At 44.0% G+C, this 24,095-nt stretch overlaps 1 protein-coding gene across 1 annotated transcript; it reads right to left on the bottom strand.

Moving 5' to 3' along the window:
* Positions 1-591: 591 nt before the first annotated feature.
* Positions 592-24,039, bottom strand: bmal1a (basic helix-loop-helix ARNT like 1a). Its single transcript, XM_070830099.1, has 20 exons — positions 23,932-24,039; positions 17,002-17,193; positions 15,527-15,590; positions 14,565-14,712; positions 14,130-14,150; positions 13,883-13,915; positions 11,805-11,834; positions 10,994-11,151; positions 9,395-9,474; positions 9,163-9,255; positions 8,520-8,637; positions 7,639-7,788; positions 4,388-4,634; positions 3,214-3,320; positions 2,978-3,128; positions 2,814-2,893; positions 2,582-2,690; positions 2,013-2,106; positions 1,455-1,548; positions 592-1,345 (listed from the first exon to the last, which is right to left on the bottom strand). Exons 3-20 carry the CDS (start codon positions 15,570-15,572, stop codon positions 1,188-1,190), a joined length of 1,917 nt encoding a protein of 638 aa, XP_070686200.1. The 5' UTR covers positions 15,573-15,590; positions 17,002-17,193; positions 23,932-24,039; the 3' UTR covers positions 592-1,187.
* Between the last annotated feature and the right edge of the window lie 56 nt (positions 24,040-24,095).

Raw genomic sequence — 24,095 nt, 5'->3', positions numbered from 1 at the left:
TTCCCGATGGGGTCCACACTGTCGGCCTGTGAAGACCTCTACTCGGCCGCTCACACACCCAGGGCTTCAGGAAAATTAGTTTTTGGGCAGCTTTGAAATTCATCATCAGGCCTTACTTCTTACAGAAGTACTGTTCATAGATTTAGGCAGAAATTAATGTTTAAAACTGTGTTTGAAAAACACAGAATCCGCTCTACTCTTTTGGGAAAATAGAATTTAGTGAGGATGAGCTTCAGAGTAGCCTGGAGAAAAATGTGTTAATGTTAGTTAAGGAAACAGCAGCTAGGAGGATTTTGTCATTAAGTGAAATACACCTCTGACTCAGGAATAAAGAACCTCTAAGAATCTTCCAAGAGACTCTCCAGAGGACAGCTGTGGTCGTTTTCCTCGTTGGAGATCGGCTGGCTCCAACAGCCATATCCAGGAGTGGGGTGGGGGGTGCACCGCAGCGGTGTTTGTACGGCGTCGGCATCCCGCGAGGAGATGCGAACGCACGGTTCAAAAGGTGTTGAGAGGGCTGCAGCAGGAAGCGGAAACCAAGCGCTCCCCGCCGCGCACCGCCCCACCCCGCGTCGACCTTCAATCGCTGTCTGTGAGCGTCCCAGGAGTCCCGTTGGCTGCGGACCCGGCGAAGACGGGGGCCCAGAGCCACAGCTGGACAGAGTTCAGTCCATCAGCAGACACGTTAGCACCGCAGTCCTGTAACTTGAGATGCCGCTGGTCGGACTAGAGTAATGGTGTGTCGCCGTGGCAATATTAGAGAACACCTAGTCTGTAGGCAACTAGCACCGCAAAAAGGATCATCTTAACACACCGGCTGGAGCGGGATTTTATAGAAAAATCCTTCCGTTTGCCCCAGTGCAGTTCGGGTCACTTGTCCACCTACGGGGAATGATAATCGGAGAGAAGAAGTGACCCCCCAGCAGCAGCAGGAGCCTCGTCTCCTCGTGTGTGTAGTACTTTTAGGAAAAATATCTACAGCCCTTTCTATTAGAATATGTTTCGTTAAGATGAGCTTTTTTGGCGGTGCACTTGTGTCCAGAGGGCAGGAAACATGGCAGCCAGAATTCGACCTGACTGAACTCTCTCCATCCGTGGCTCTGGTGCTGAGAGGGAGTCTCTCTCTCTCTCTCTCTCTCACTCCCTCCCTCCCTCTGTCTCTCTCTCCATCTTCCCTTCCAGCGTCCTCACAAAGGCCAGGGCAGGTCGCTGAAGTCGACGGGGCCGCCCAGGCCGGCGTCCGCCTCCAGCAGGGACATGATGACCGCCATGGCCGCCTCGTCATTGCTGGGGCTGCTGGAGCCGGGCTCGTCCATGATGTCTATGCTCAGGTGAGAGTTGTCACCTGGAAGGAGGACGAGGCGTTGAGTGAGGAATGTTCAGAGAGCAGAAAACACCCAAGCAGACCCCAAACATTCACTTGAAACGTGTTTGTGCGTCAGTGTGCGACTCACTCATGATGGACTGGTTGGAGTAGGGGTAGCCGACGGAGTCCGGTCCAGGAATGATCCCTGTGCTCGGCAGATCAGGTGTCCCTCCGTTCTGGATCTACAGACGTGACACACATATCACATATCAGTTTACTGGGAGCACAGATCGCTTTCTGCCTCGGCTGAAAACGTTTCCATTCTGTCCTCGGATAGCTTTGTGTTTGTCCACAAAGAGACGCTGGGGCCCATGGGAGGGCTCACGTGTAGACGCACCCAGTCCTCCTCGACAGCGCTCCTCGCTCATCCTCATGTCCTCGGCTTTTTAAGATAATTATCGGACAGCGAATACTTTTAATAATATCCCCCCCAGACATTAGAGCAGCAGGAGAAACAGGTTTCACAAATATAAAACTGATAAAATAACTATTTTACATTCACCAACATAGTCACAATGTTAATCTCTTCGTTTTCACGGACTCACATTCAACACACTCACATTTAAATGACATCCTACAGTCACATTTAGAGAAACGTTACTGAACCCCCACTTTATAAAGGAAACTGAGTGCATGTGTGTGTTACCTTCTTGCCCCCTGGGGAGCAGGTATCGGGTGGGGGGGTGCTGGTGATGTTCAGAGGGCTGGAGCCACAGCTGGAGGGGGAGGAGCCTCGGATCCTGATAGAGACACACAGATGGCGTCAGCCTCACCTGTGAAATCCTGCCCTGAGTCACTGCCTTCTATTCCATACGAGGCATAAATAGCCAGAGCCTGGTGATTACGACCTACGCCTGCACTGGAATTTGTCAGCGTTGCCATGACAATAAGTAGATGGAGCATCGATCAGTGCAGCCCATTGGTCAGAGTCTGAGTCAGAATTCAGGATTCATTCTGAGCAGCTCGCACTGTGAACACATCGTCTGGTACAAATAACCAGAAATGATCTCATAAACACATAAAATGTAAACATCCTGTAAAAGGTGAAGTCCTGACAGCTTCCCATTTGCTACAGCTGGCTTCTGGTGTCTGCTAAATCATGTTGTAACATCTCTCTGTGTCGCCTCCGTCACTACCTTCTGCATTTTCCACCACCAGGCTTCTTCGCCTTTACTAGTTCTCAGACTACAATACCCAGACTTCCCCTGCTCTCACCTCTGGATCTCCATCACTTCCTCTGCAATCATGCGTCCGATCTTGCCGGCTCCCGCTCTTGTGCCGCCGGGGATGCCGGGCACCGTCTGCAGCGCCCGCCTTCCTCCACCTACCAATCAGCAGCAATCAGTAAAAGGATGTTGTGTTCACCGTGAAGAATACACGCCGTGGATTCACAGCCTGAGATGAGCTTGTATTTTGGGATGAGTGTATTTTTTAGTGTCATCTTTACCCTCTGAGGTGAGAACGCTGTCCATGCTCTGAGGTGAGGCAGCAGACTGAGGGTAGTCCGATCCCTCCATCATGGGACACCTGAACAAACACACACACGTGTAAATGGTATTTCACAGCTGAGTGTCATCAGTTTTAGCGGTGCGAGTGTCCTTGGTGACTTACGAGACGACGGTGTTGGTGGAGACGATGTACTCCACCTCCTTGGTCCAGGGGTTCATGAAGCTGAACCATCGGCTCCTCAGCGTGATGAAGGAGCCGTCTTTGATCTTGAATTTGTAACAGTTGGTGTTGATTTTCTCTCTCATCTGCAGCACTGTGGACAGAGGCATCAATGGTGAGTAAGAACCATCCATGATGAACATCCACCAAGTGAACTTCGTCTGTCCCTCAGCAGGTACCTTGTCTGTGGCACTCTGCCAGGTGGCCGATGTCGTCCTGGTGGAAATACTCATAGAAGGAGGTTCCCAGCAGCTCCTGGGGCAGGTAGGCTAGGATGGCTGTGGCTCTAAAGGACAAAGACGGACACACAATGGTTGTGGCTGTTCTCGACATAATCATCTGCAGCTAAAACGACTCTCGGTAGCTCGATGAGAGAAAAAAATCATGATTCTTCATACAAACAAGTGATACATGAGGTGCATCTACACAATTAGTGTCAAAATATCGTAATATATATATATATTTTATATTTCTAAATGACAATATCAGGGTTCAAATGTAAAAATCCCTGACTTTTCCATGACCTATAAATGCAACATGACATGCAGAAAAAAAACCAATCATTTTAAACCCACTTTATATGGGCATCTCAGAGCCTTTAGCTTTTCTGTCGGCTACGTGTGACACCCACTCCATGTAATTATAATTCTGTAAATCCAATATCTTAATGTAAATCCAATCAATCAATCGCTTCAGTGTAAACTGTCAGAGGTCTCAACTGCTGCATGAAAATGTCCTGCACAAGAAATTCAAAATGACTTGATGTGAAAACTTAATCTTATTCTTGAACAATGTCTCTCTACGCAAGTCTGAAAAAAAAGCTACTTTATTTAAGTGTTCTTACTTCCAAGAGTGACAACAGTGAAACTTGAAGGGGGAATAAATAAGGACAGTCAAATGATTTGTACATTGACGGCATGTTTTCGTTCTACAATATGAGGAGAAATGGACAGATGATGGAGGGGGGGGGGGGGGGGGGGGGGGGGGGGAGTCAGAGTGTCGCTGTTATGGAGCATGTGTTGGTGACTTTTGCCTGAAAGCCTGAATGAATATATATATAGAAAACATTCTGGGGTCTCAGAAGGGAATCAAACCCACGTGGCAGTGGCACATTTCCAGACCAGCTCAGCGCCAAACAGCTTCTTATCTGAAGGTGTGTATCTGCTGCTTATACACACACTGTGTGTCCTTTCAAGAGATCACTGTGGAACTCTTTGTAGGTTTTGCTATGGGAGAACAAAATGGCCTAAACATGTTTACAACACTACTGCAGGCAGGTCAGACAGTAGGTGAACATGTTAACATGCTACCTCAGCCTCAGCCTGATCCAACACAAGCCCTGCTCAGTCTCACCTCTGGTCAACGAAGACGAATTTGCCGTCGATGGCGTGCCGGGACACGTACTCCGTGGGCTTCACCCTGATGTCTGCCAGGCTGGGCTGGGGGACGATGTGGGGGTGCAGGCGGCCGATGGCCACCAGGCAGCTCAGGTTGCAGCCCTCGTTGTCGGGCTCGTTGTCCTCGTCGAGACCCATCTTCGTTGGCGGCCAGCTCTTCAGGTAGCCCGTGCTGTGGATGGTGCAGAAGCTCTTGCGGTCTGCTGTAGCGAGAGGGGGAGTGTGGAGGGGGGAGACAGTGTTAGAGGTTATATTGGGAAATGAAATGGAGTCTTAGTGGGGTGCCGCCCCCATGCTGTGGGGATGATGGAGGATTCTTGGAGTTCAGTGAAGTGAATCTTGATTTATGATTATAAAAGCAGCTCTGATTGGCTGCTCACATGTGGCATTGTTACAACACAGGACTCAGAAAGCCACATTTAACATTTTTAAGTTCATTTTAGACTAAATTAAAGGCTAATGAAAACACAGTTAGAAACAGGGGAACAATATTCATAAACTACAAAGGAAAAAGTAGAGTTGGAGTATACTGAGACGTTTCCATTCTCATTATTAAAAACAGAAGAGATGAAAACATTCTCTGCAAGTGGTACATGAGAAAACACTAAATACTGGCCAGTTCTTATCTTTTGGTGAAACTGCAAAATAAATGTCATCTTCTTGCTTGCTGTATTTTCTGATTTACGTCAGTCTAATTTCATGTTCACACAGATTATTTTAACATACAACATAATAAAATACATTTACAATTATCATTTTTGACCAACCGCTGATCAAGACATTGTTTAATCCATTCTGGGAGTCCAGCCATGACCTGTTCATTTAAAAATGACGACTGAATAAGAAAAGCACGAACCACGTGTCACGCTCACGTTTAGGTTTGTTTTAAAAAAACACGCGGGAGTAAAATTTTGTCCCAGAGGAGAAGTTAGCCTTTACAAAATAAATAAGCTTCGCAGTGCGTCATGGATTTTCTCTTACATCATCCGTGACAGGAAGACAATGAGAACATGCTGTGGCTTGGCTGCGCTTCAGTGTATCATTAAATCAATCTGAGGTTTAAGATCAGGACACCACATGATCGGGGCTGATGGACAGCACACTGCATCAGGGACCTTTTTAGGGACGGTAGTCTAATCTCCCTCCAGCAGCAGGATGCATTTCAGTCACATTTATCGGGTGACCATCTCATCACGCTTCTTCTATTTAAATGAAAGCTCTGTACACAGGCTGTCTGAAGGCTTGTTTTACTTGCCCTTTATGTGCATAGCTGCATCTGCTTCAAGTCTTTTCTTATTCCATTATGCAGTGATTGTGTAGGGCTCTTAGCGCTGCCAAAACGTAGGTGTGCTCTCCCCCCGTACATGTTTTTCTCCTTTGCACTGTGTGATATTTATTTATGGAAATTGGCATTTGTTCTTGTTTGTATGTGAGATGGAACTGTGAGAATCGTTTGTTTGTTCATTTGTGCTTCAAAACCTGGCTAAAAGATCTACACTACAGTGAAACAATATTGTATCACCGAGCGCCAGTTTCTAACACGTCTGAACTCTATTTTTGCCCATTGTGGAACAGCGAGCATGACATCTGGGCGAGAAGAAAGTTTGCCTGCATGAAATATTCAGCTAAAACACTAAAAGATTCAGCATGAATGGTGACACAGCTAATCTGGATTGCGTGACTGTACACCAATGGCCTGCAAATGTTCTTGTGACTATAAAGACACTTAGTTTACACTCCAGTTCACCCCATCAGGGTCTAAGCAGGGCGACATGTCATGCAGCCAGCCATATGTTTCATCTGCTCTCAGGCCACTGCAGCACAGGTGACGCAGTGAGCTGGACAGAGAGCGGAAGACCTCCAGTAAAAAACCCTCTCAGAGTGTGATGAGAAAACAACTTAGAAAAGCTTGTTTGAGTGTCATTAGTGGACAATGAATTCATGTTGACCTGAATAATGCAGGAGGTCGGTGAATGCGCTATGGCTCAACTGACTTCAGTTATGTATGGAGTAATGGCAAAAGGATTTTTTTTAAATAGCTGAAGTAGTGTAAAAACAATGAAGCTATACAACTGGAAAACATTTCCTGTTTCCAGTCTTTCACTCAGAACTCCCTGTAACGCATTAGACCAGCTGATATCTCAGCGGCTAGAAAGGAAACTAAGTGTAATAATCCAACAGTTTAAAGGATAACACTGGTATTTTTAAACATGGGCCCCATTATTACATAATCTGGGTTTGAAATGACTGGTAGGTGCAAAACATTTTGGAATTGACCCGGTAGATTGCTTCGGCTGGCAGCCAAGGAGCAGGCGGCAAATGGGCTACAATGGCTGTAATGTAATCCTTGAGGGCAACTGGTACGTCCACTATGAGTGCTTGTTTTTGGCACTGATGGGCTCAGATTGTCAACGTAGACAAGTATGACCCCTTTTGTTTAAGCAGAAACAGCCAAACTCAGAATCCACGGACCAAAACAGTAACTTTGCACAGGAGTGGCTGCTCTACTGCTGCCTCAATCGGCCAGTTTGGCTGTGCGTTACACAGATATTGTGTTGGAGCATCAATGAAACACCCAAGTCACACAATAACACAACGTTACTGATCGAGACAGCAGTAGACCAGCAGCTCCTACGTAAAATAACTGTTTTTTTCCAATGGAGTCTGGTGGGTTTGAACCGAGCAATATAATGCATGTTTTGGTTAAACAAGAAGGAGCCGACCGCTCTACTTCTCTGCCATGAACAGTGTTGAGTTACTGGTGGTATTGTAAGCAAGGTTTTGTAGCCGAGAATCCAGCTCGCTTAAATAAGGGTTAAATAAATAAATAGATGTACTTAAAGAGGCCAACTTCCTTGGTTGTGTAATGGAGATGCTCTTATGCTAACTGAGGTGTGATTCCTGGTTCTAATAAGGATGTGCCTCTAAAAGTAGAAGAACGGGAACACCAGGAAATCAGGGTTTTTGCTTTTATAAGAAGGTCACAGAAAGACAAAAAAAGGTGTTAAGTACATCAGGTGAAGGCTGAAGGTGGAGAAGAGCCCTTGACTGGCACTCAAAGATGAAATCTGATGGGGAGAGTATTTGAGCAGCACAGAGCTGCTTGGAGAGGCGGCCTTACATTTCAGGGCACGAGGGGGATCGTGAGTAACATCTACTCAAAGACAATTCCAGTTCTTATGTTTTAAAAGAACTGTACTGTGGTACCTTTTTTCTTAGAGCAGGTGGACGGAAAGTCTTTATCCTCTACTTTGACTGAGGGCCTGTTGCACTTCATCCTGCAGAAAAACGACCGTCTGGCACCAGAACAGAGTCTGGATGGACCGGGGGTGATGTCTGTCTTCACTGGGAGACCAGCTGTAAATACACACAAACACACTCACAGTTAACATAGCAACAGGTTTCAGAAACACATTTAATAGGTTTTGTTTTTTCGATATAATTCATGAACACAGAAAAATTCCCTGTTTGGGAAAAGCTTTCTAATAATTCATCCGTCAGTCTGACTCTTCTGTAGCCAAGTTCAGCTGCTCTTTCTAGTCTTTGTGCCTTAGTCTTGAATAATTCTGATTTTTACCCATTTTTCCTCCAGCTGTGTTTCTAGTCTCACAAAGCACTGGTTTTCCCTTTAAAACGTGTCTTCAGCCTTTGGTTCTCTGTAGGGAGGTTCTATTTTGTACCATTTTCTTGCCATAGCCTTTACTTAGCCTTATTTTTGGTAATATTTCAATCTGTCTTCCATCTCCTCTTCCTTTTGCCAAATCACAAAATTAAAGCTCATATTTCTCATGAGAACATCAAATCATGCTATTGTTTGCAAAGCATAACCTCCAGTAGCAGAAGCTGAATCTTTAGCCACACAAACAAAACGTTGCAGCACAAAAAAACAATCCTGTGAACAACAATACAACCAGGTGCTGAAATTCACTATAATTATATTTCCTGACGTCAGCACGCAGCCTTGAGATTGCTGACAGCTACAGTTTAGCCTGGTATCATAAGGACACAACAGATTAGGATGGAAGAAAAGGAGGCCAACACTGACCAGACTACTGACATTACAACATGGGTGATGTGTGTTTGCTTACTTTTAGCGTCAATGAGCCTCTCTCGAGGGGCCGTATCAGAGGAGGACAGCTGCTCTTTGACCTTGGCAATATCCTTGGGGTGAAGGTAGTCGAACAGGCTCTGACCTATTAGGTCGTTCTGGAGACAGAGAGGGAACGGAGGGAATGACGTGAGAGGGGGAAGAGAGGCAGTACAGACCTTGCAACTAAAAACATCTACCTGTGGAACATTTACCTGTCTGAAGTCAGTGCTGTGTTTAATGCTACTTTAATTATGTGATGCGGTAGCTCTCCTGGAAAACTAAAAAGCAACTTCAATTGTTTAAACTGGTCTGCTGAGACAGAGAATTTCCAACTCAAGTGAGAAACTTGTGATGACCTACTGCTTGAATTCGATTATTCATCGTAATGGAGTTCTGCCCATTTGCGAAGATCCTATCATCTTTTCACAAAAGGTCAAAGCTAAGAGCTCCTGTGTAATTTGAGTAGTGACTAACAAAAGGTACAAATATGAAACGTACTGTCCTTTGTGGCTGAGTGGCTGCAACAATAACTACAACAAAAAAATAATCTACTAATAAGGCTAAGAATCTTATTACCACCAGCCTTTTCAGTAAAAAGCACTAGCTGGTTGATGAAACACAACAGTGTTACTGTGACATACCTGGCTGTAGTTGAGAATCTTGTACACTGATTCTGAGACAAACAGGATCTTTCCACGGTCACATCCAACCACAAACAGGAAACCATCAGCAGCCTGCATTTGAAAACCGAGAAAACACTGGATTAAATACGGGGATTTCATAGATCTTCTTTAATAGATCAAGAACAAAAATATGAATTCTTTTAAAACAGCTTATTAAGTGTTGCTGCCTCATTATTTGCACTGCACTCACCCTTAATATCAAGTGCTTCAGTTCATCGTCTGAGAGGAAGGAAGGCTTGTAGTTGGCCTCTGTGTACGGGTTGGCTGCACCTGCACACAGCAGATAACACACTACTCACACCTGAAGGTGACGCACAGTTTGGAGCACTCTGTGAGTCAGCCTACTTCAAGTAAGCAATGACAAAGAGGTTTCTCTACAGTGTGTTTGTAGATGGTTAACAGGACTGTTGGTCAGTACCAGGTGAATCATTGTTTCTTTGCTCGGCTGATGTTCCATCCTTTCCTCTTTTTTGTAAATGCCTCCCAGTCCGTCATATATTTAACTGCTCAAAGACGGTCCTTTAGTGATCACAGCACATTTTGTTCTCCACCCACAAAGCAAACTTTAAAGGGTTAGTTTGGATCTTTTGAGGTGGGATTATATGAGGTACTTATCCACCGGCAGTGTATAACGTACACCCTCAGTTTGGAGAAACACCAAAACGGAAGCTAATGTCCTGCTTTGGACAGGAGCAGCAGCAACATGTATTTTAGGCACCTGGAAAAAGGCCCAGTGTTAGGAAATAGAAGATGTGCAGACACGCTTATGCTAATACATTTTTATGTTAGTACATTTATGCTTTATTATCATGAAGTTTTAGCCTGAGGCTGGACTGTGTGATAGTTGCTGTGACCTTTACACAGACCAAAGAGATGTGTGTTGCTGTAGGATGTATCAGACTGTGCTTGCATTCTTGAGATAAAGAAGAGTTGGAGAAGGCCTTGAACAGTGAGAGGTCAGCGCACCTGCGTTTCTCACCAACCGCCCCTGCAAGGAGGAGAGGGAGCAGGGTGCGGCGGAGGACTGCTGAGAGGAGGAACTTTGCTTATACATGTTGCATATATGCTTGAAAGACACTGAGACTGCTCAGTGCAGATGTAGATCTTTGCCTGTACTCCTTGCTTGTTGCAAGTAAAACTTTGAACTGAGATCTCTGTCTCTGAGAGTTTATCTTGTGTGTTGGGAAATTAATGGTACGAACTAACAGCGAAAATACAGTTCTTGTCTTATAGAAATAATTTCCTGACACCCAGCTAACAAAAGCTCAATCAGTGTAAGTGTGTGCTATATTAGCTGGATTTTCAGCGCTTTATCTTGCTGAAGCGGTTATATCCATGTGTGCTCTCGTCAAAGCCACCAGACTCCTTTGACAAAAACATCATCGTCATTTTACCTTGTTGCTGGTCTACCGCTGTCTCGATCGGTTGGTTAGCTTGTGTTGACTTTGATGTTTTAACATGTTAGTTAGGATCAACTAATTGTACATTTTGGTCTCCAACCAAATCGCAAGTGAGCAGTTAAAGATATGAAGGACTGGGAGGAAAAAGTGGAAAATTAGCTTGATTCACTTGGTGCAGATGAACAAACCTGTTATCCGTCTACAAATATACAGTAGCCAAAAAAGAAAAGTATGGCGTTTGATTATAACAGATTACCTTTTAACTGGTCTGATCAATCTCAGGTTACAGCTGCAACCATTACTTTCAATAACCATTAATCTGCTTGTTATTTTACCAGTTTACCATTCCCCTCACACAATATTCAGCAGTTTTACTAGTTCATCCTAACCTCTGAGTGTCTTCATGTGCTGGACAGCCATGCGCAGGACCGTCAGCTTGTCTAGCTTCCGGGACATGGCGTTACAGGTGGGCACCAGTGATGCAAGCTCGTCAATGAAGCTGTTCATCTTGTCCCTGCGGCGCTTCTCGATCTGGCTGTGAGCTTCTCTGTGGGGAAAGGAGCACGAGACATTAACAGACGTAATCTTACACTTATTATTCTCCTCTTCTCCCGCCTTGCTGGCATGAATCCAAATTTTAAAAAAGCATACAAAAATCAGTTTGTCTGCATTTCACCTGGTGTACAAAAAGCAGAATGCTGAAACTGCACCGGCAGGAGTGTAAGATCAGGCGAGTTATCCTTCAGTGGGCTGCATTCTTGCACTGCGGATTATCCATCACCTCATAGTCTTATCTAACATGATATAAATCAGCTAGCGCAACGCTAAGAAAACCCTTCTCTCTAAAGATGAAAGATGAAACGCCATTTTTGGTGTTGAGTCAATCCGTCAGGACTGTAAGACCACATCGGAGGGTCTAGCCAACTTGTCTGCTCTGCCTTCACTAGCTGCTACTGAAGGGAGAATTCTCTCCACGCAAGAGAAAGAGAGCTCGTCATGTCATTAGCCATTAGGTATGCTTTTACAGTCCCTTAGCTCCACATAATGCTCCGATCTATACACTTCAATGTATAAAGTTTCTTATTATCAACGCACACAAAGCTCTCTCTGTCTCCAATCAGACAGAGTGACATTTAATTCATCTAAGAGAGATTAGAAGGCGGGGGCAATAAGAGAGGGAACAGAAAAGAGTTTTTATACCTGGCATTCTTAATCCGGCCCTGTTGGTCACTGCAAAGACAAACAAAAAAATATTTTAGATGGCAAACTGGCAAAAAAGAGGGAATAAACCTCAAGCTTTGAGATTTAAATTTATGGAAGAGGAGGTATTTTAAAGAGCAAGGAAGGGAAGGGAAGGGAAGGGAAGGGAAGGGAAGGGAGGGAATGAGGCCACAGCAAAGGTTCTGTAACCAACCTCATTTACTGGTTTACACAGCATCAAGGCTTATGCAACGAGGGTAATGCTCTGGGGTTATATTTAACTGCCCAATCTGATGACTGATGTAATGCAAATATGATGGAATTTTGATTAAAATTCTTTGCATTCTCTCTTGCACATATTTGTACAAGTACCCACTACACTACACCCACCAACAAGTGCTTCCCTCCTATATGCACTCAAAGATAAAGAAAAGAATGACGCCCTGGCCGTTTACAGCACTGACAATTACAGAGTTGAAATGTACGGTTTCAGTTATCCAGTTTCCCCTTTAAACCAGTTTGGCTCAACTTAGAAGAGTCTGTAATTTAATTTGTAATAATGCCAATAATCTATGATATCTAGGCCTGCAGACAACTTGTTTTAGTTGCCACGGTTTTGAGAAATCCATCTAAGGTTTCTGCTTCCAAACCAACACAAAGGAGCCAAAAGCTTTGTCGCGTTCCAAAAACACTGTGCTGCACACAAGAATGCACTTTTTTTTCGCTTACAAATGTCCAAGTCAGACCCAGCTTCTGTTAACATGAGCACCACCTGTTTGTGAGTAAATCTGTGGTCTTGAAAATTGCTCATTAGCACAATTGACACCCACAAGCTGCTCTGTGAGGCTAATTGGTCCGCTCTATTGGCAGGCAGGAATCTCAAAACTTCACAGTGCAGAGGGCTTAAAGTCCTGCTGCTGGACATCAAACTCTGTGACACAGAGTGTCAGAAAATAAGAGGCAGTCAAGTCGACGCGTCACAGACATGAGCAATGGATATGTTCCACTAGAGGTGATGTTATACTGCTGGGTGCCACAGAGGATGCTCCCCAGCCGGGGGCATATAGGCAGCTGTGGGAGTGTATGATACTTTGCCTTGCAGGCGTAACTCAACATGTATATTTCAATTAGGATTTGATTTATTTAACCTTAAACTCATACTTATTAATACTGTAAAATTGTTACAGTACACCTCTCTTCATAAGGTGCCTACGCCTATGTTCATGTGTTCCAATTTTCCAAATTGAGGTCATGTTTTTGTTTTTTTCTCTAGAATATCCCCTGGATTATCTGATGCACCATGTCCCACACACCCATTTGGTCTGAGATGCAGCACTGTATTGAGAAAAGGACATCTACAATAAGTGGGTGTCTGAGTTGGCACTGCTGAATTATAAAAGTTATCCTTCCAAAATCCTCGTGTCATGAAAAATAACCTTTGTCAGGAATTTGATCAATCTCAGTGAATTATCAAACCATCACACCCACATGACACATTTTTTAAGGCTTACAGGCTTATTTCTGTAACGTGTTCAAACCCCTAATTCACATACATGTCATTCTTGAGTCAACAAAGACTCCTGTCTCCTTTAGAGGAACATCAACAACAAAGAGAATATTTAAATAGTGGAAAACCTGTTAATGCAGCAGGCTCTCTACAATTACTCCACTCATTAAGAAATCTGTTTGTATGGGGCTCTTAGAGCTTTCATACAAACAGGAGAAAGTAGTTCCAGTGAAAACTGCTGTCAGTAACACTGATTATTCAGAGTAACCAGGAGAGAGAATTTCTGGAAAGTGATGCTGCAGCTGCAGTTGAGCTTAAATGTCATTTTCCAATACTGTCAGCACTAAAAACTAAACTCCGATCACCTTTGACGTGCCGTTCACCGGATGAGAAAGTATGTTTCTTATGATATGGGTGAAACAACCCAACAACCCTTTAAGTTGGGTTTAACTGATTTAAAAAGGGAACTGGATGATTTCAGCGGCAGTGAACAGGATAAAACTACAGTAAATACAATAATACCGAGGATAAAAGCAGCCACTTTATCACCATGGTAACGTTGGCCTCTTACCTTCCCAGTTTATCTTTGTCTGGGTCCATGTCACTATGGGGGAAAGACAGAAGATATTATTTTACACAGCAGCGTCAGAGAACATTGGGGTCTGAGGCAGAAGGGTTCACTGGGTTCAGTCACTTTGTTTTTCAGTCTATTCAATATCTTATGGTGCAAAATCAATTGTGGGTGGCTGGTATTTCAGATTTTGATAAATTCAACTTTGTTCTAAATGTATATACATGGGAGTCATGCTTGAACTTACTCAAATGGGAAGCCATCGATTCTGCAAAGAAGCACAAATTACAAAATCAGTTTGTGTCACCAAGGCATTGTGATCATTTATAGTGTGTACGGCTGAATACGCAACAGGGACCGACAGCGCTGCAGTCAAAACGATTACAGGAGTGATCAACTGAATAGGTTATAACCAGTCATGAGGTTAATGAGGCCAGAGACGCTGCACGTGATGTTACTCTTTATGGGAGTCAGTGATTCCTCTCTTCCCATTTCCCCTACTTTCCTCCGTTCTTTGTCTCCACCGTGCCTTTTTGCTGTTATGCTGTTTGTTGCCTCTTCTTTATTTTTTCCTTCACTTCCCTTTCCCTGGTTTGCCCTCATTCATTGTCATTATTTCTTTCCCTCCTCTCTTCTGTTCTATATTTTTGCCTTTCCTTGCTCTCCTTCCTGGTGCCCTTACTGGTAATCTGTGGTGCTGCCCTTCCTCTTGCGGGTGTAGTCCATGCCAGGAGTGCTGATGGAGCTGGAGATGAGGTCGGTGGAGCCGGGGGACATGAAGTCAGTCATGGTAGACGAGATGTCCATCCTTTGGTCTGCCATCAGGTCATCTGCAGAGCGACAACAAAAACATCCTTCATTCAGTCGGACCGGTACGGACTGACTTTTCTGAATGGAGCGCAGAGGAAACGGGTGCAGTTTTGTAATAATAAGTGACAACTGTATTCCTACGTGGGTAGGTCAAAACATTTAGGGGTGGAAATAAAAGGAATAAAGTAGGGTCCAAAACTCTGAGACCACATTGAAAATCTCTGATATTTTCATATAAACCTGGAAATCTAGCAATTGCATGAAAGCAAATCTGTTAACTCCCTTTTACATGTAGAGCTGTAACACGCTTTCATTACTTTTGCTTACATGGTCACAAAACATGAGGTTTACAGGCTCCTACGTCAACAGATATACAAAACTCAAACACTGCGCAGTACATAGTGTTTTCCATGGATAGTAATTGAAACCCATGTCACCAGGAGAAAATGTAAATAACATCGACAGGACAGTCACTCTAAATACTGCATGCATGAGTGAACTAGACCCAAAAGCACACCAGTATATCACGAGGGGCTGTTGGTTGTAATGGGTGTTCAAATATGTACATATACTGCCTGTTAATAATCAAGGCGTCTCTAGGACCACGTTATCGGCAAGAATCCCTATAAAAGTCACAGAGGTCAAGATCAGAGCAGTCTTAGTGGATATATCCTCAGTGAGGTCTCAGGTTCAGGACGTTTTAGGGGCAAAGATAAAAAACAACATCCATAAATCCCTGATACAGCTGACACACAGAGGGAAATAAAATATAATAGATATTACTTAGGGGAGTGTCCCCTGTTTAAAGGCAGAATATTATGAGGTCACACTCACCACAGATGTTCATCACAGCCTCTGTGTTAAAATCATCTCCTTCCATCCACTCTCGAGCCCTCAACTGCAAACACAGAAAAACATCCCGTTTGCAATTAGCCTCCCGTCCCCGCAGGAGAGGAGTCATTCTGAAACTGTGCCAGTCAAAAAGAACCCAAACACAGACGCAGTTACCTGGACGCATGAGGCAAATGTCGTGCCATCTAGGTCAAATGTGGAAGCAGAATAAACAGGAAGCCACTATTGTCTCAGTAACTGTGTAGAAATACTTATTATTCTCAGGGAGTTTTCCACAGTTATTATTTTCCGGGGAGATTTAGGTCAGACCAGATCACTTACATGAAAGACGTGCGTCTAAGTCATAGTGATGTATCACCTGTGTCCCAATTCCCTCACACAACCCAGAAACACATTTTCCAACTGTACCTGACCAACTTTTATGCACTACTACTTGAGTAGAGAGTAAGAGATGGTGATTACTACCGAAGGCACTGTGAGCTAACTTAATGCCACTCGCCTTTACCTAGCTACCTGCCTACCTGAATGCTTTACTTAACTAGGAGTGACCGGACATCCCACTGAAAAGCGATGTTTCACTGTTCTGTCTCCCAATGAAAGTTCCAATCCTGTTCCATCTGTGCGACCACCAAGTGATGTCACAGTGCACGGACATATTCTGGAGTACACTTCTACATCATGGGGCCAAGATGGCACATTAAACCACTGGATGTCAGGGAAAACTGAATTTTAGAAAGAGTTAAGGGACTCTCAACACATTGTTGATGTGACAAATATTCAGAGTCAGTTGCTTTACTAGAGACTCATGGATGAGTCTGCATAAAGCTCCCGGCTCGACAGCATTAGTTAATACTAGCCAGCAGCCAGGATTAACAACCATGAACCTGGCTTGTCAGACTCAGATATATGGATGTGTGATGGAGATGGAAATATTCTTGTAGAGTCCCTAGTGGGCATTTTGCAAGCTTGCAAACTCTGCCTACTTCAAAATAGATGCGTATCACCACGTTATTTCCTTCTTAATGCTCTTTGCACCACTACTGTCGATTTCCACACACATTTGGTTGTTCAATGATGAATGTAAACAGACACACTTACAAAAGGAGCTTGTAAGGAGGAAAAAAAATAAATAAATCTACAAAGACCATCAAGATTTTGATATCAGTTACTCAGAATTAACAGAATTAATGCAATGGGGCTGGATGACATGTGTTTTAAAGAAAGGCAAGCTGTCATTATAGGATCCAATAACTTAGTAAAGTAGGTGTAGACAAGGCAGGATGACTAAGCAGCAAATAGCTCTGTATTTTCTGGTAATGTATTCAACTTTCTGGCAGCTCTCACATGACTCAGACTGATGCATAAGATCAGTGGGCAGCCATCCTTGGTTCAAATTCAGCTCTCTGAAATATGAGTGGGAACAGCCGGCGCACAGAGAACAGAGCTGCTTCAGTTACCTGGATAGGAAACTGGAACAGGTCTCCTGGACGGGCCTGGTTTTGTCTGGATCAGTCTGGTCTGCTCCGTTCTGATCTGGTCTCAGTCTGGTTTGATTCAGAATGACCTAGTTTCATCCGGTTTGATGTGGTCGGTCTGCCCCGATATGACACTGATATGATCCTTATGCAGCTGATGCAACGCGTCTCCCCCTGGGGAGAGACAAAGAGAAAGGTCAATCAGGTGATGATCTAATCACCATCAACAGAATCGTACATGTATGCAACATCACAAGACGCGATGAAAGCAAAATATGGAAGATGAAAAACAAGAGAAGTCCTTATGTTCACCCCAACTAACCTGAAAAATGTCAGAAGTGAATCTGGGCTAATTGGATCATTTCCTGATGCTCCATTAATGCACAGATGAAAGCTAAAAGCAGATTTTCTCTATTCTCTGCAAACCTGAATTTGCATGAGTGCTGCTCTTCAATGTTAACACTTCAAAGCTAATTTCTTTGTTCAAAGTAACTCACTACCTCTGCCGTTCATGAATACTGTAATGGCAGAAGTGCCTGTGATCTTGGAAACATGTGAAAACGTTTTAAATAACCTTATGAACACAAAGTGGCTCCAACTCAGAAGCCCAATCAGTTTCTCCTGTAGTCTTCTCATTTTTAGAGAATACTGAGGAGACTCGAAGCCCAGAACGGGATCCAGCGGCACTGATGGCAATAACATGGCCATGCCACAGCTTTCGAGCTTTCCGTTCTCACGCAGCATATCAGCAGTTTTCAAAATTCTTAGTCATTTCTGGTATAGCCAGTGATTGGTTTTGTCAGCTAGAATGGCAAGTGACATTAACAAATTAATCCATTCCTTCCTTTATCTCTTGCATTAATTGTTTTTGAAAGGCGATGAAAAAAAAAAAAAGGCACGATCCCCCAAATTCTTGAATGCTGAATATCGCTCCTACAACAGCCCCATGCCCACTACTTCCGTTTGTGCAGAAATCCAAAGCTTGGCTGCTGCCTCTGATTAGAGTTTGTTCAGGTTGGACAACAAGTACACGCTACTAACGTGTTGCCTCTGCTGCGAATTTTGAGTTCATCAAATCATGCTTGCCAAACTATTTTATTCAAAGTGAAAATGTTTCTGGAGTATTATTGTCTGTCTGCAGATGAAACATCTAGTAGCAGTAGTATATACTGTATAGCCATAGTTATCAGGTACATGCAAAAAGCCTCCTAATCAATTAAAAAAAAAAAAAAAGCTCAAGCACAAGTACACAATCTCACCTTCCTAATAATGCCAAGACTGAACAACCTTTATTAAGAGCGCTGACACAATAAAAACCAGCCTGACACTGACTTCCTCTCAGGGTTCTGAAAAAAGAGAAAACAAAACAAGAAAACACTAGTGGGTCCCCTAAATGTTTCATGTGCAGTGGCAACAAAGTGCAAAGCTCAAGACGTGCTGTTGAAGCAGCAGGCAGCAGAGTGGGACAGGCTCTGTGAGCCCTTTTATTGGAACAAAGCTTTGGGCTAGAGGGGAAAACCACTATTTCATGATTGAACACTGAAAGGAACTGGTGCTAGAGTGGAAACTGGGTCAGCCAGTCTCTATGGTCTCAAAACCAGCCAGCCTCAATTTCCGTCCACCACCTACTTCGACTTCATCAGTGAGTCAGCAAGCCATTCAGCTTCATTCCCTGTTTTACACTCCACACCCACTCAGAGTCAGGAAGCAGCCAGCAGGCCCGTTCATGAACCAAGGAAACGTCCAGCCAGCAAGTCAGCCGCCAGGTCTAACAAATCACCAGCTCTTCAACCCTGACCAGTGATGGAATAGTTTTCGAAAAACAGGAAAAAAAGAGTGTATTCCTATTAGTGTCAGTGATATCAATAGTTAATACTCCAAGTTACTCACATTTTGGGAGATAAGGGAGAGATGTCGTACAATCAGTTAACAGTGTTTTTTACCTTGGCAGAAATAACAAACCCAAGACCCAGTGGTGGTGAGAGACGTCTGCCTCTATTTGACTGACTTTACTAGACATTTCAAATGCAGCATCCGTGAAATGTAGTTATTTGGTGATACACCCCACTTTCATCAGTCCCAACCCACGCACACACTGGATGGACTAAGACATGAGCAAAGATCATGAAAACTGAAATAAAGGCGAGGGCATATAAGGAGCTCTGCAGCAGAGACATTAACCACTGTTGGCACAGAGCACACATTTAGTCATGCAGCGTCGGCTCACTCTACCTTCTTGGCTTATAATGGCTGTAAGCTTCTTGAAATAATTCACATTTTTGTTGTGGAGCCACGCAATCTAACACTGGAGCTGACCGCACTTTACTGAAGGCCGCCAACGACAATGATGTTCTGTAGCTTTATTATCAACACAAGTGCCACTGAGAGCCACAAGTAAGTGCACGAGTACAAAACACTGAAGAGGAGATAGAAAATGGGAGATTTTTTGTAATTGTACTACAAAGCGTCTGCTGACCACTTCAAGTACTTCATTGTCAAAGCATTATTTAGATTAAAAGAAAGCCCAAACCCTCATTTTGTAACAATATGGAAAGCAAGCAAATGTTAGACATCAATAGTCAATCTGTAAAGTAAAGATTCATCAACTCATCATTTGAATTAATTGGCCTGATGCAGTATATTTTTGGCCTGTGTGTCTCTCCATCACGCTCAGCCTCTTTAAAGCTGCGCTCTACTCTTATATCAGCAATGGACTGGATAACTACGTAATGGGAAAAGTGATAACTAACCCACAGAGAATTGTCGCCACATCTGCAGTTCCCCTCAGCTCCACAGAGCGGTTTAGTGTCTTTCAGTTCCCGGTTTTGAGCTCAGAATGAGGACATCAACTTCTAACTGTGTGGTGAACTATAAGGTTAACTAAGCACTCTTTCAGTGCTATCTGCGATGCATTTCGGCTTATACTACACAATGTATGTGGTCACGCGTCCCCGATCACCAGCCACACCCAGAGAGCCCTGTGCATCCTCAGTGCAGCCCCGTTGCATTAACGGCTGTATTTAACACTGGCCACCGGCAATTCGATTGGTGCCAAATATGAACGCACCCGGAGATCAACACTGAAAGCAGCCAACAGGAGATTATCTCAGCAAGCAAGAAAAAGAGAACGAGCTGCAACAGAAGCCACATTTTTCATTACAACGCCCACTCACAGTTTATATCAGTCGAGCCCTAATCCATTTGCTTCACACTGCAAGAACTCTCAAAATGCTCCATCAGTGTTAATAAGGCCACTGTAAAATGCATTTGAAATGTGATAAAAACTGCAGCTTCTGTACTAGGCAGATACAGTCCACAATATATTTTGGCTTTAGCACCAGTATCACAGTACAAGCAATTCTGCACAGTGTTGCAAAACAGTCATGTTTAAAGCATCCCAATATCTGAATAACTTTAAAGGTGCTTTCAGCAGTGAGGAGGGCAGCAGTTGCTCCGTGCCGCTGCATTCAGAGCTCAGGATGATTCAACTTTTTCCAACTCGTAACCATGGCAACCGCAGAAACTTCAACGCAGGAGGTTATTTTACTGGTATTCCAGCTTCCTGAATTACAGCGTCAGCAGAGAACAGACAGATCATTGAAGAGAGACGATATTAGAGCAGCATCAGCCTCAAAGTTTGGTTATCAGTCTGGGATCATAAATTCAACCTTAATAGTATGAGTTAGCAAAACTTGCTTCATTAATCACATCATATTGCTAATCATTACCTCTATCTAGACACTATCTTCTGTGTTTGGCTGCAGGGAGAGATAATACTAGGTGGACAGTGGATACAGCAGGCTGTGTTGTACAGGCTGGCAAGATCGCTGAGATCTGCTGCCGTGCAACCACATGCTGTCTGACAGCACCTTAAGTCCCTGCACAACCACACAGATGTTTCCACTTAATCTTTCTGATTAGACCCCTAGTCAGGCTGAACCTGGACACTAGGGGTCACATCGCTTCAATTAAACGCACGGACTTCCAAAGGGCCTCTCAGATTCATTTTTCCAAAGCAACCCATCTGAGTGATCATGGGGCCTCGAGATGTGTTTGATCTGCCCAACCGAAGCCCAAGGCCGATAATATTGGCTTTAACCATCTCTTTTCAGGTGTTAGACATCCTGCCTTGTTAGACTTGGCACGGCTCCTTGGTTATGATTATTCATGACTGCCAATGCCGTACTCCCCCCCTGGAGGGCATTTTGGACTGTTTTCCAGGATGAACCCCTAAATACTTTATCTTTATGATGGTATGGTACAGCTGCTGTAGCCAAAAGATAATTTTGGTTTGGATTAGTATTTCTTTACTGGCTTCTTTGAGAGCGGATTAATCTTTACAGTAAAAATAATCATCCAATTAAATGACAATTGTTTGATATACTTTGAGATATTAAGAATGAATTTGATGATTGCTGACCTCTTATTATTGATCACTACAATTTTGAGCAAGTAAGAATACATTAAACAACAATTGGCAAATCTGGGCACAAAATGGTCAGTTATATCCACGTGGCTAATTTCAGCAGATGTTAGACTTCAGCTGAATCTCCAAACGGTTCCACTCCAGATGACTGTGCCAGAGTAACTGTGATCAGAGCCTATGGTGCAGGAGTGCAGCCAACAGTTCTCCATATGCCAGGAATGGCACAGCAAAAGGTGTTGTTTACCTTGATTATGTGTTAGAAGCTTGAATTCATCCAAACTGAAGAGAGCACTTAGTGCCAGTAGCTCTTAATCTATCAAGCTCACCACGGCTGCCGCTTTTAGACGGAACATACTGTACAACTCACCCGTGTCCATATGCGTATGCCACGCTATTTCTTATCCAACCTGCTTTGCACGTAATCACACAAGGTGCGATCTGACAGCGACTGAGTGAAAGTTCAAGTGAAAGTGTTCATCTAAAAATAAACATACTGTACATTTTGTATTTTTGAAAATAAATCCACAAATGGTGATTGTGTGGCTCAAGACAATCGCTAAAAATGTGCATCCCCAGTGGCACTGAGCTGAGCGATACGGTCAGCGAGCATCAAATGTCACAATACTTTGAATTAATACCCCAGTATCCATAACGTGAGGGGAAAAAATTGTAGTATTAACAGGTGGATAGGACAGTAAGAGACATTTCACTTCACTCAGCAAAAACAGTGTTGTAAGTTCAGACAATTATTTCTTGTATCTGTATTCTAGCCATTATGAGAGCAGAAAAAGGCAGCATTTGAGTTTCATTATGTTACAATAACCATAATTGCCCAGCTCTGGGGCCGCCCAACATCAGACTGTGGCCTAATATCATCATTAATCATCTCTAAAGGTACTCCACAGAAGAATACCACTTACTGCAGCTGAAAAAAAAAAAAGCATTCTCCACTGGGTTTTCGCCATGACTCACTGAGTTTCCAAATTGGGAAAAATGAGGCCGACAAGCTGACCACGAGCACAGAAGTGATTAAAATTCACAAGTCGACACCTTCTTCCTAATGTTTCCCTTCATTTCCCCCTCCCATCCCATTAACCTTTGAACTATTCTTTTTTTTCACGGACACTTGAGTTCATTGCAGAAATGACTGGCGTGTTGTTTCTTCTTCTTTATCAACAGGATGCTTATCTGCCGCCCTGCTGAATCATCACAACAACCTTCTGTTATCAAAATGCCTTTGTGGCAACAATGATCAATAGTGATAAGCTCTAATGTAGGTTGCTGCCTGTCTATGAGTTCAAACAACAACACTTGTCAGCTTAAGTCTGAAGTTTACAGCACGTGTGTTTCTTGTCATGAGTGGGTTATGGTCGAGACAGACCTGTGGGAGATGTTTTACAGAAAGCACAAATCACAAAATGTGACAATCAATCCTCTACAAAGGGAAATTAAACTCTCTTAAAAGTAAATATAGAAAAAAGCCACCCTAGATTGGTATTCAAGAAGCGTCCTTTTTCACAGCAAGGACCCCCGAATGGATCCTAAACATGCGGACCTGCACTGGGAAAGACTGCGTCCTAAAAATAATGTGCAATCTGTGGGGATTCATGCTGGTGAGAATGACTCACAAGGTTAAATAACGATGAAAAGCAACGACTCCTCATCCTGCTGGGACTCCTCCAGGAAACCTCCTCTTGAAAACCCGCTGCTTCTCGAGCACTAAGTCCGGGCTACCCTGCTGAAAATGACCCCAGAGGACACTGGCTGAGCCTGGTGCACAGTGTAGCCAAATGCAAAAGCCACATATCGGGATCATGTTTTGGCAACCGCTGCGGACACTGCGGAAACCGAGCGGTCGCCACATTTCCAGTGCCAATGCCAACACTGTGGCACGATATTTCACAACCAAACATTAGCCGAGTGCTTCGACACAGCTAACGTTACGGTCTCGGTGTGGGCAGCAAACACACGGTAGTGCGTCACAAGCAGAGATGTGCACCGGGGGGGCTTTGAAGTTTTCACAGCAGGATGGATGCTGTCGAAGAAAGCGTGTGCCAGACACCCACCGAGGCCTGTTTACATCGCTAGCGTGCTAGCATTGGGTAGCATTGTTCACCTAGATTAGTTCGCTAGCATTTACCGAGCCCTCGGACCGGCACCTACCTATGCACGAGCTTCCTGGGAGCCCCGGTGAATGCTGACAACAGTCAAAGCTAGCCTAGCGTACTGGGGGCGGTTTCCCCACCTTTTATCCATAACAGCAGTAAGTCGGCTGACTAATATTAGCACACAGCTGCTAGCTAAGGAACGCTAACTGTCAAGACTTGGCCAGCGAGCTAACGTCCCTCCTCCTGCTCTAGAAAACCACACTGACATGACCACAGCGCTGGGAAAACATCGACGGTATCCATCATGGATTAAAACACAGCAACGTCGCCGAGAGGCAATATCTATGAGCCGTAGGCTTGTTCTCATTGTATACTCACAGTAGGTCCAGAGCGATTAGGCTATCCATTGAAAGAAGCTGGTAATATGTAATAGCAACCCACAAAACTGTGACATAAACGATTTTCGATCGGTGACCCAGTTTCTCTTCACCGTCATGCCTGTCGGACCACTAACCTAGTTTTTCAACCAATGGCGTTGGTCC

Source organism: Pempheris klunzingeri, chromosome 5, assembly GCF_042242105.1.
Source record: "Pempheris klunzingeri isolate RE-2024b chromosome 5, fPemKlu1.hap1, whole genome shotgun sequence".
In the NCBI taxonomy this organism is placed as follows: Eukaryota; Metazoa; Chordata; class Actinopteri; order Acropomatiformes; family Pempheridae; genus Pempheris; species Pempheris klunzingeri.
Note: the sequence above shows the minus strand (reverse complement) of the source record. Positions and strands in the feature narration are given on the sequence as shown.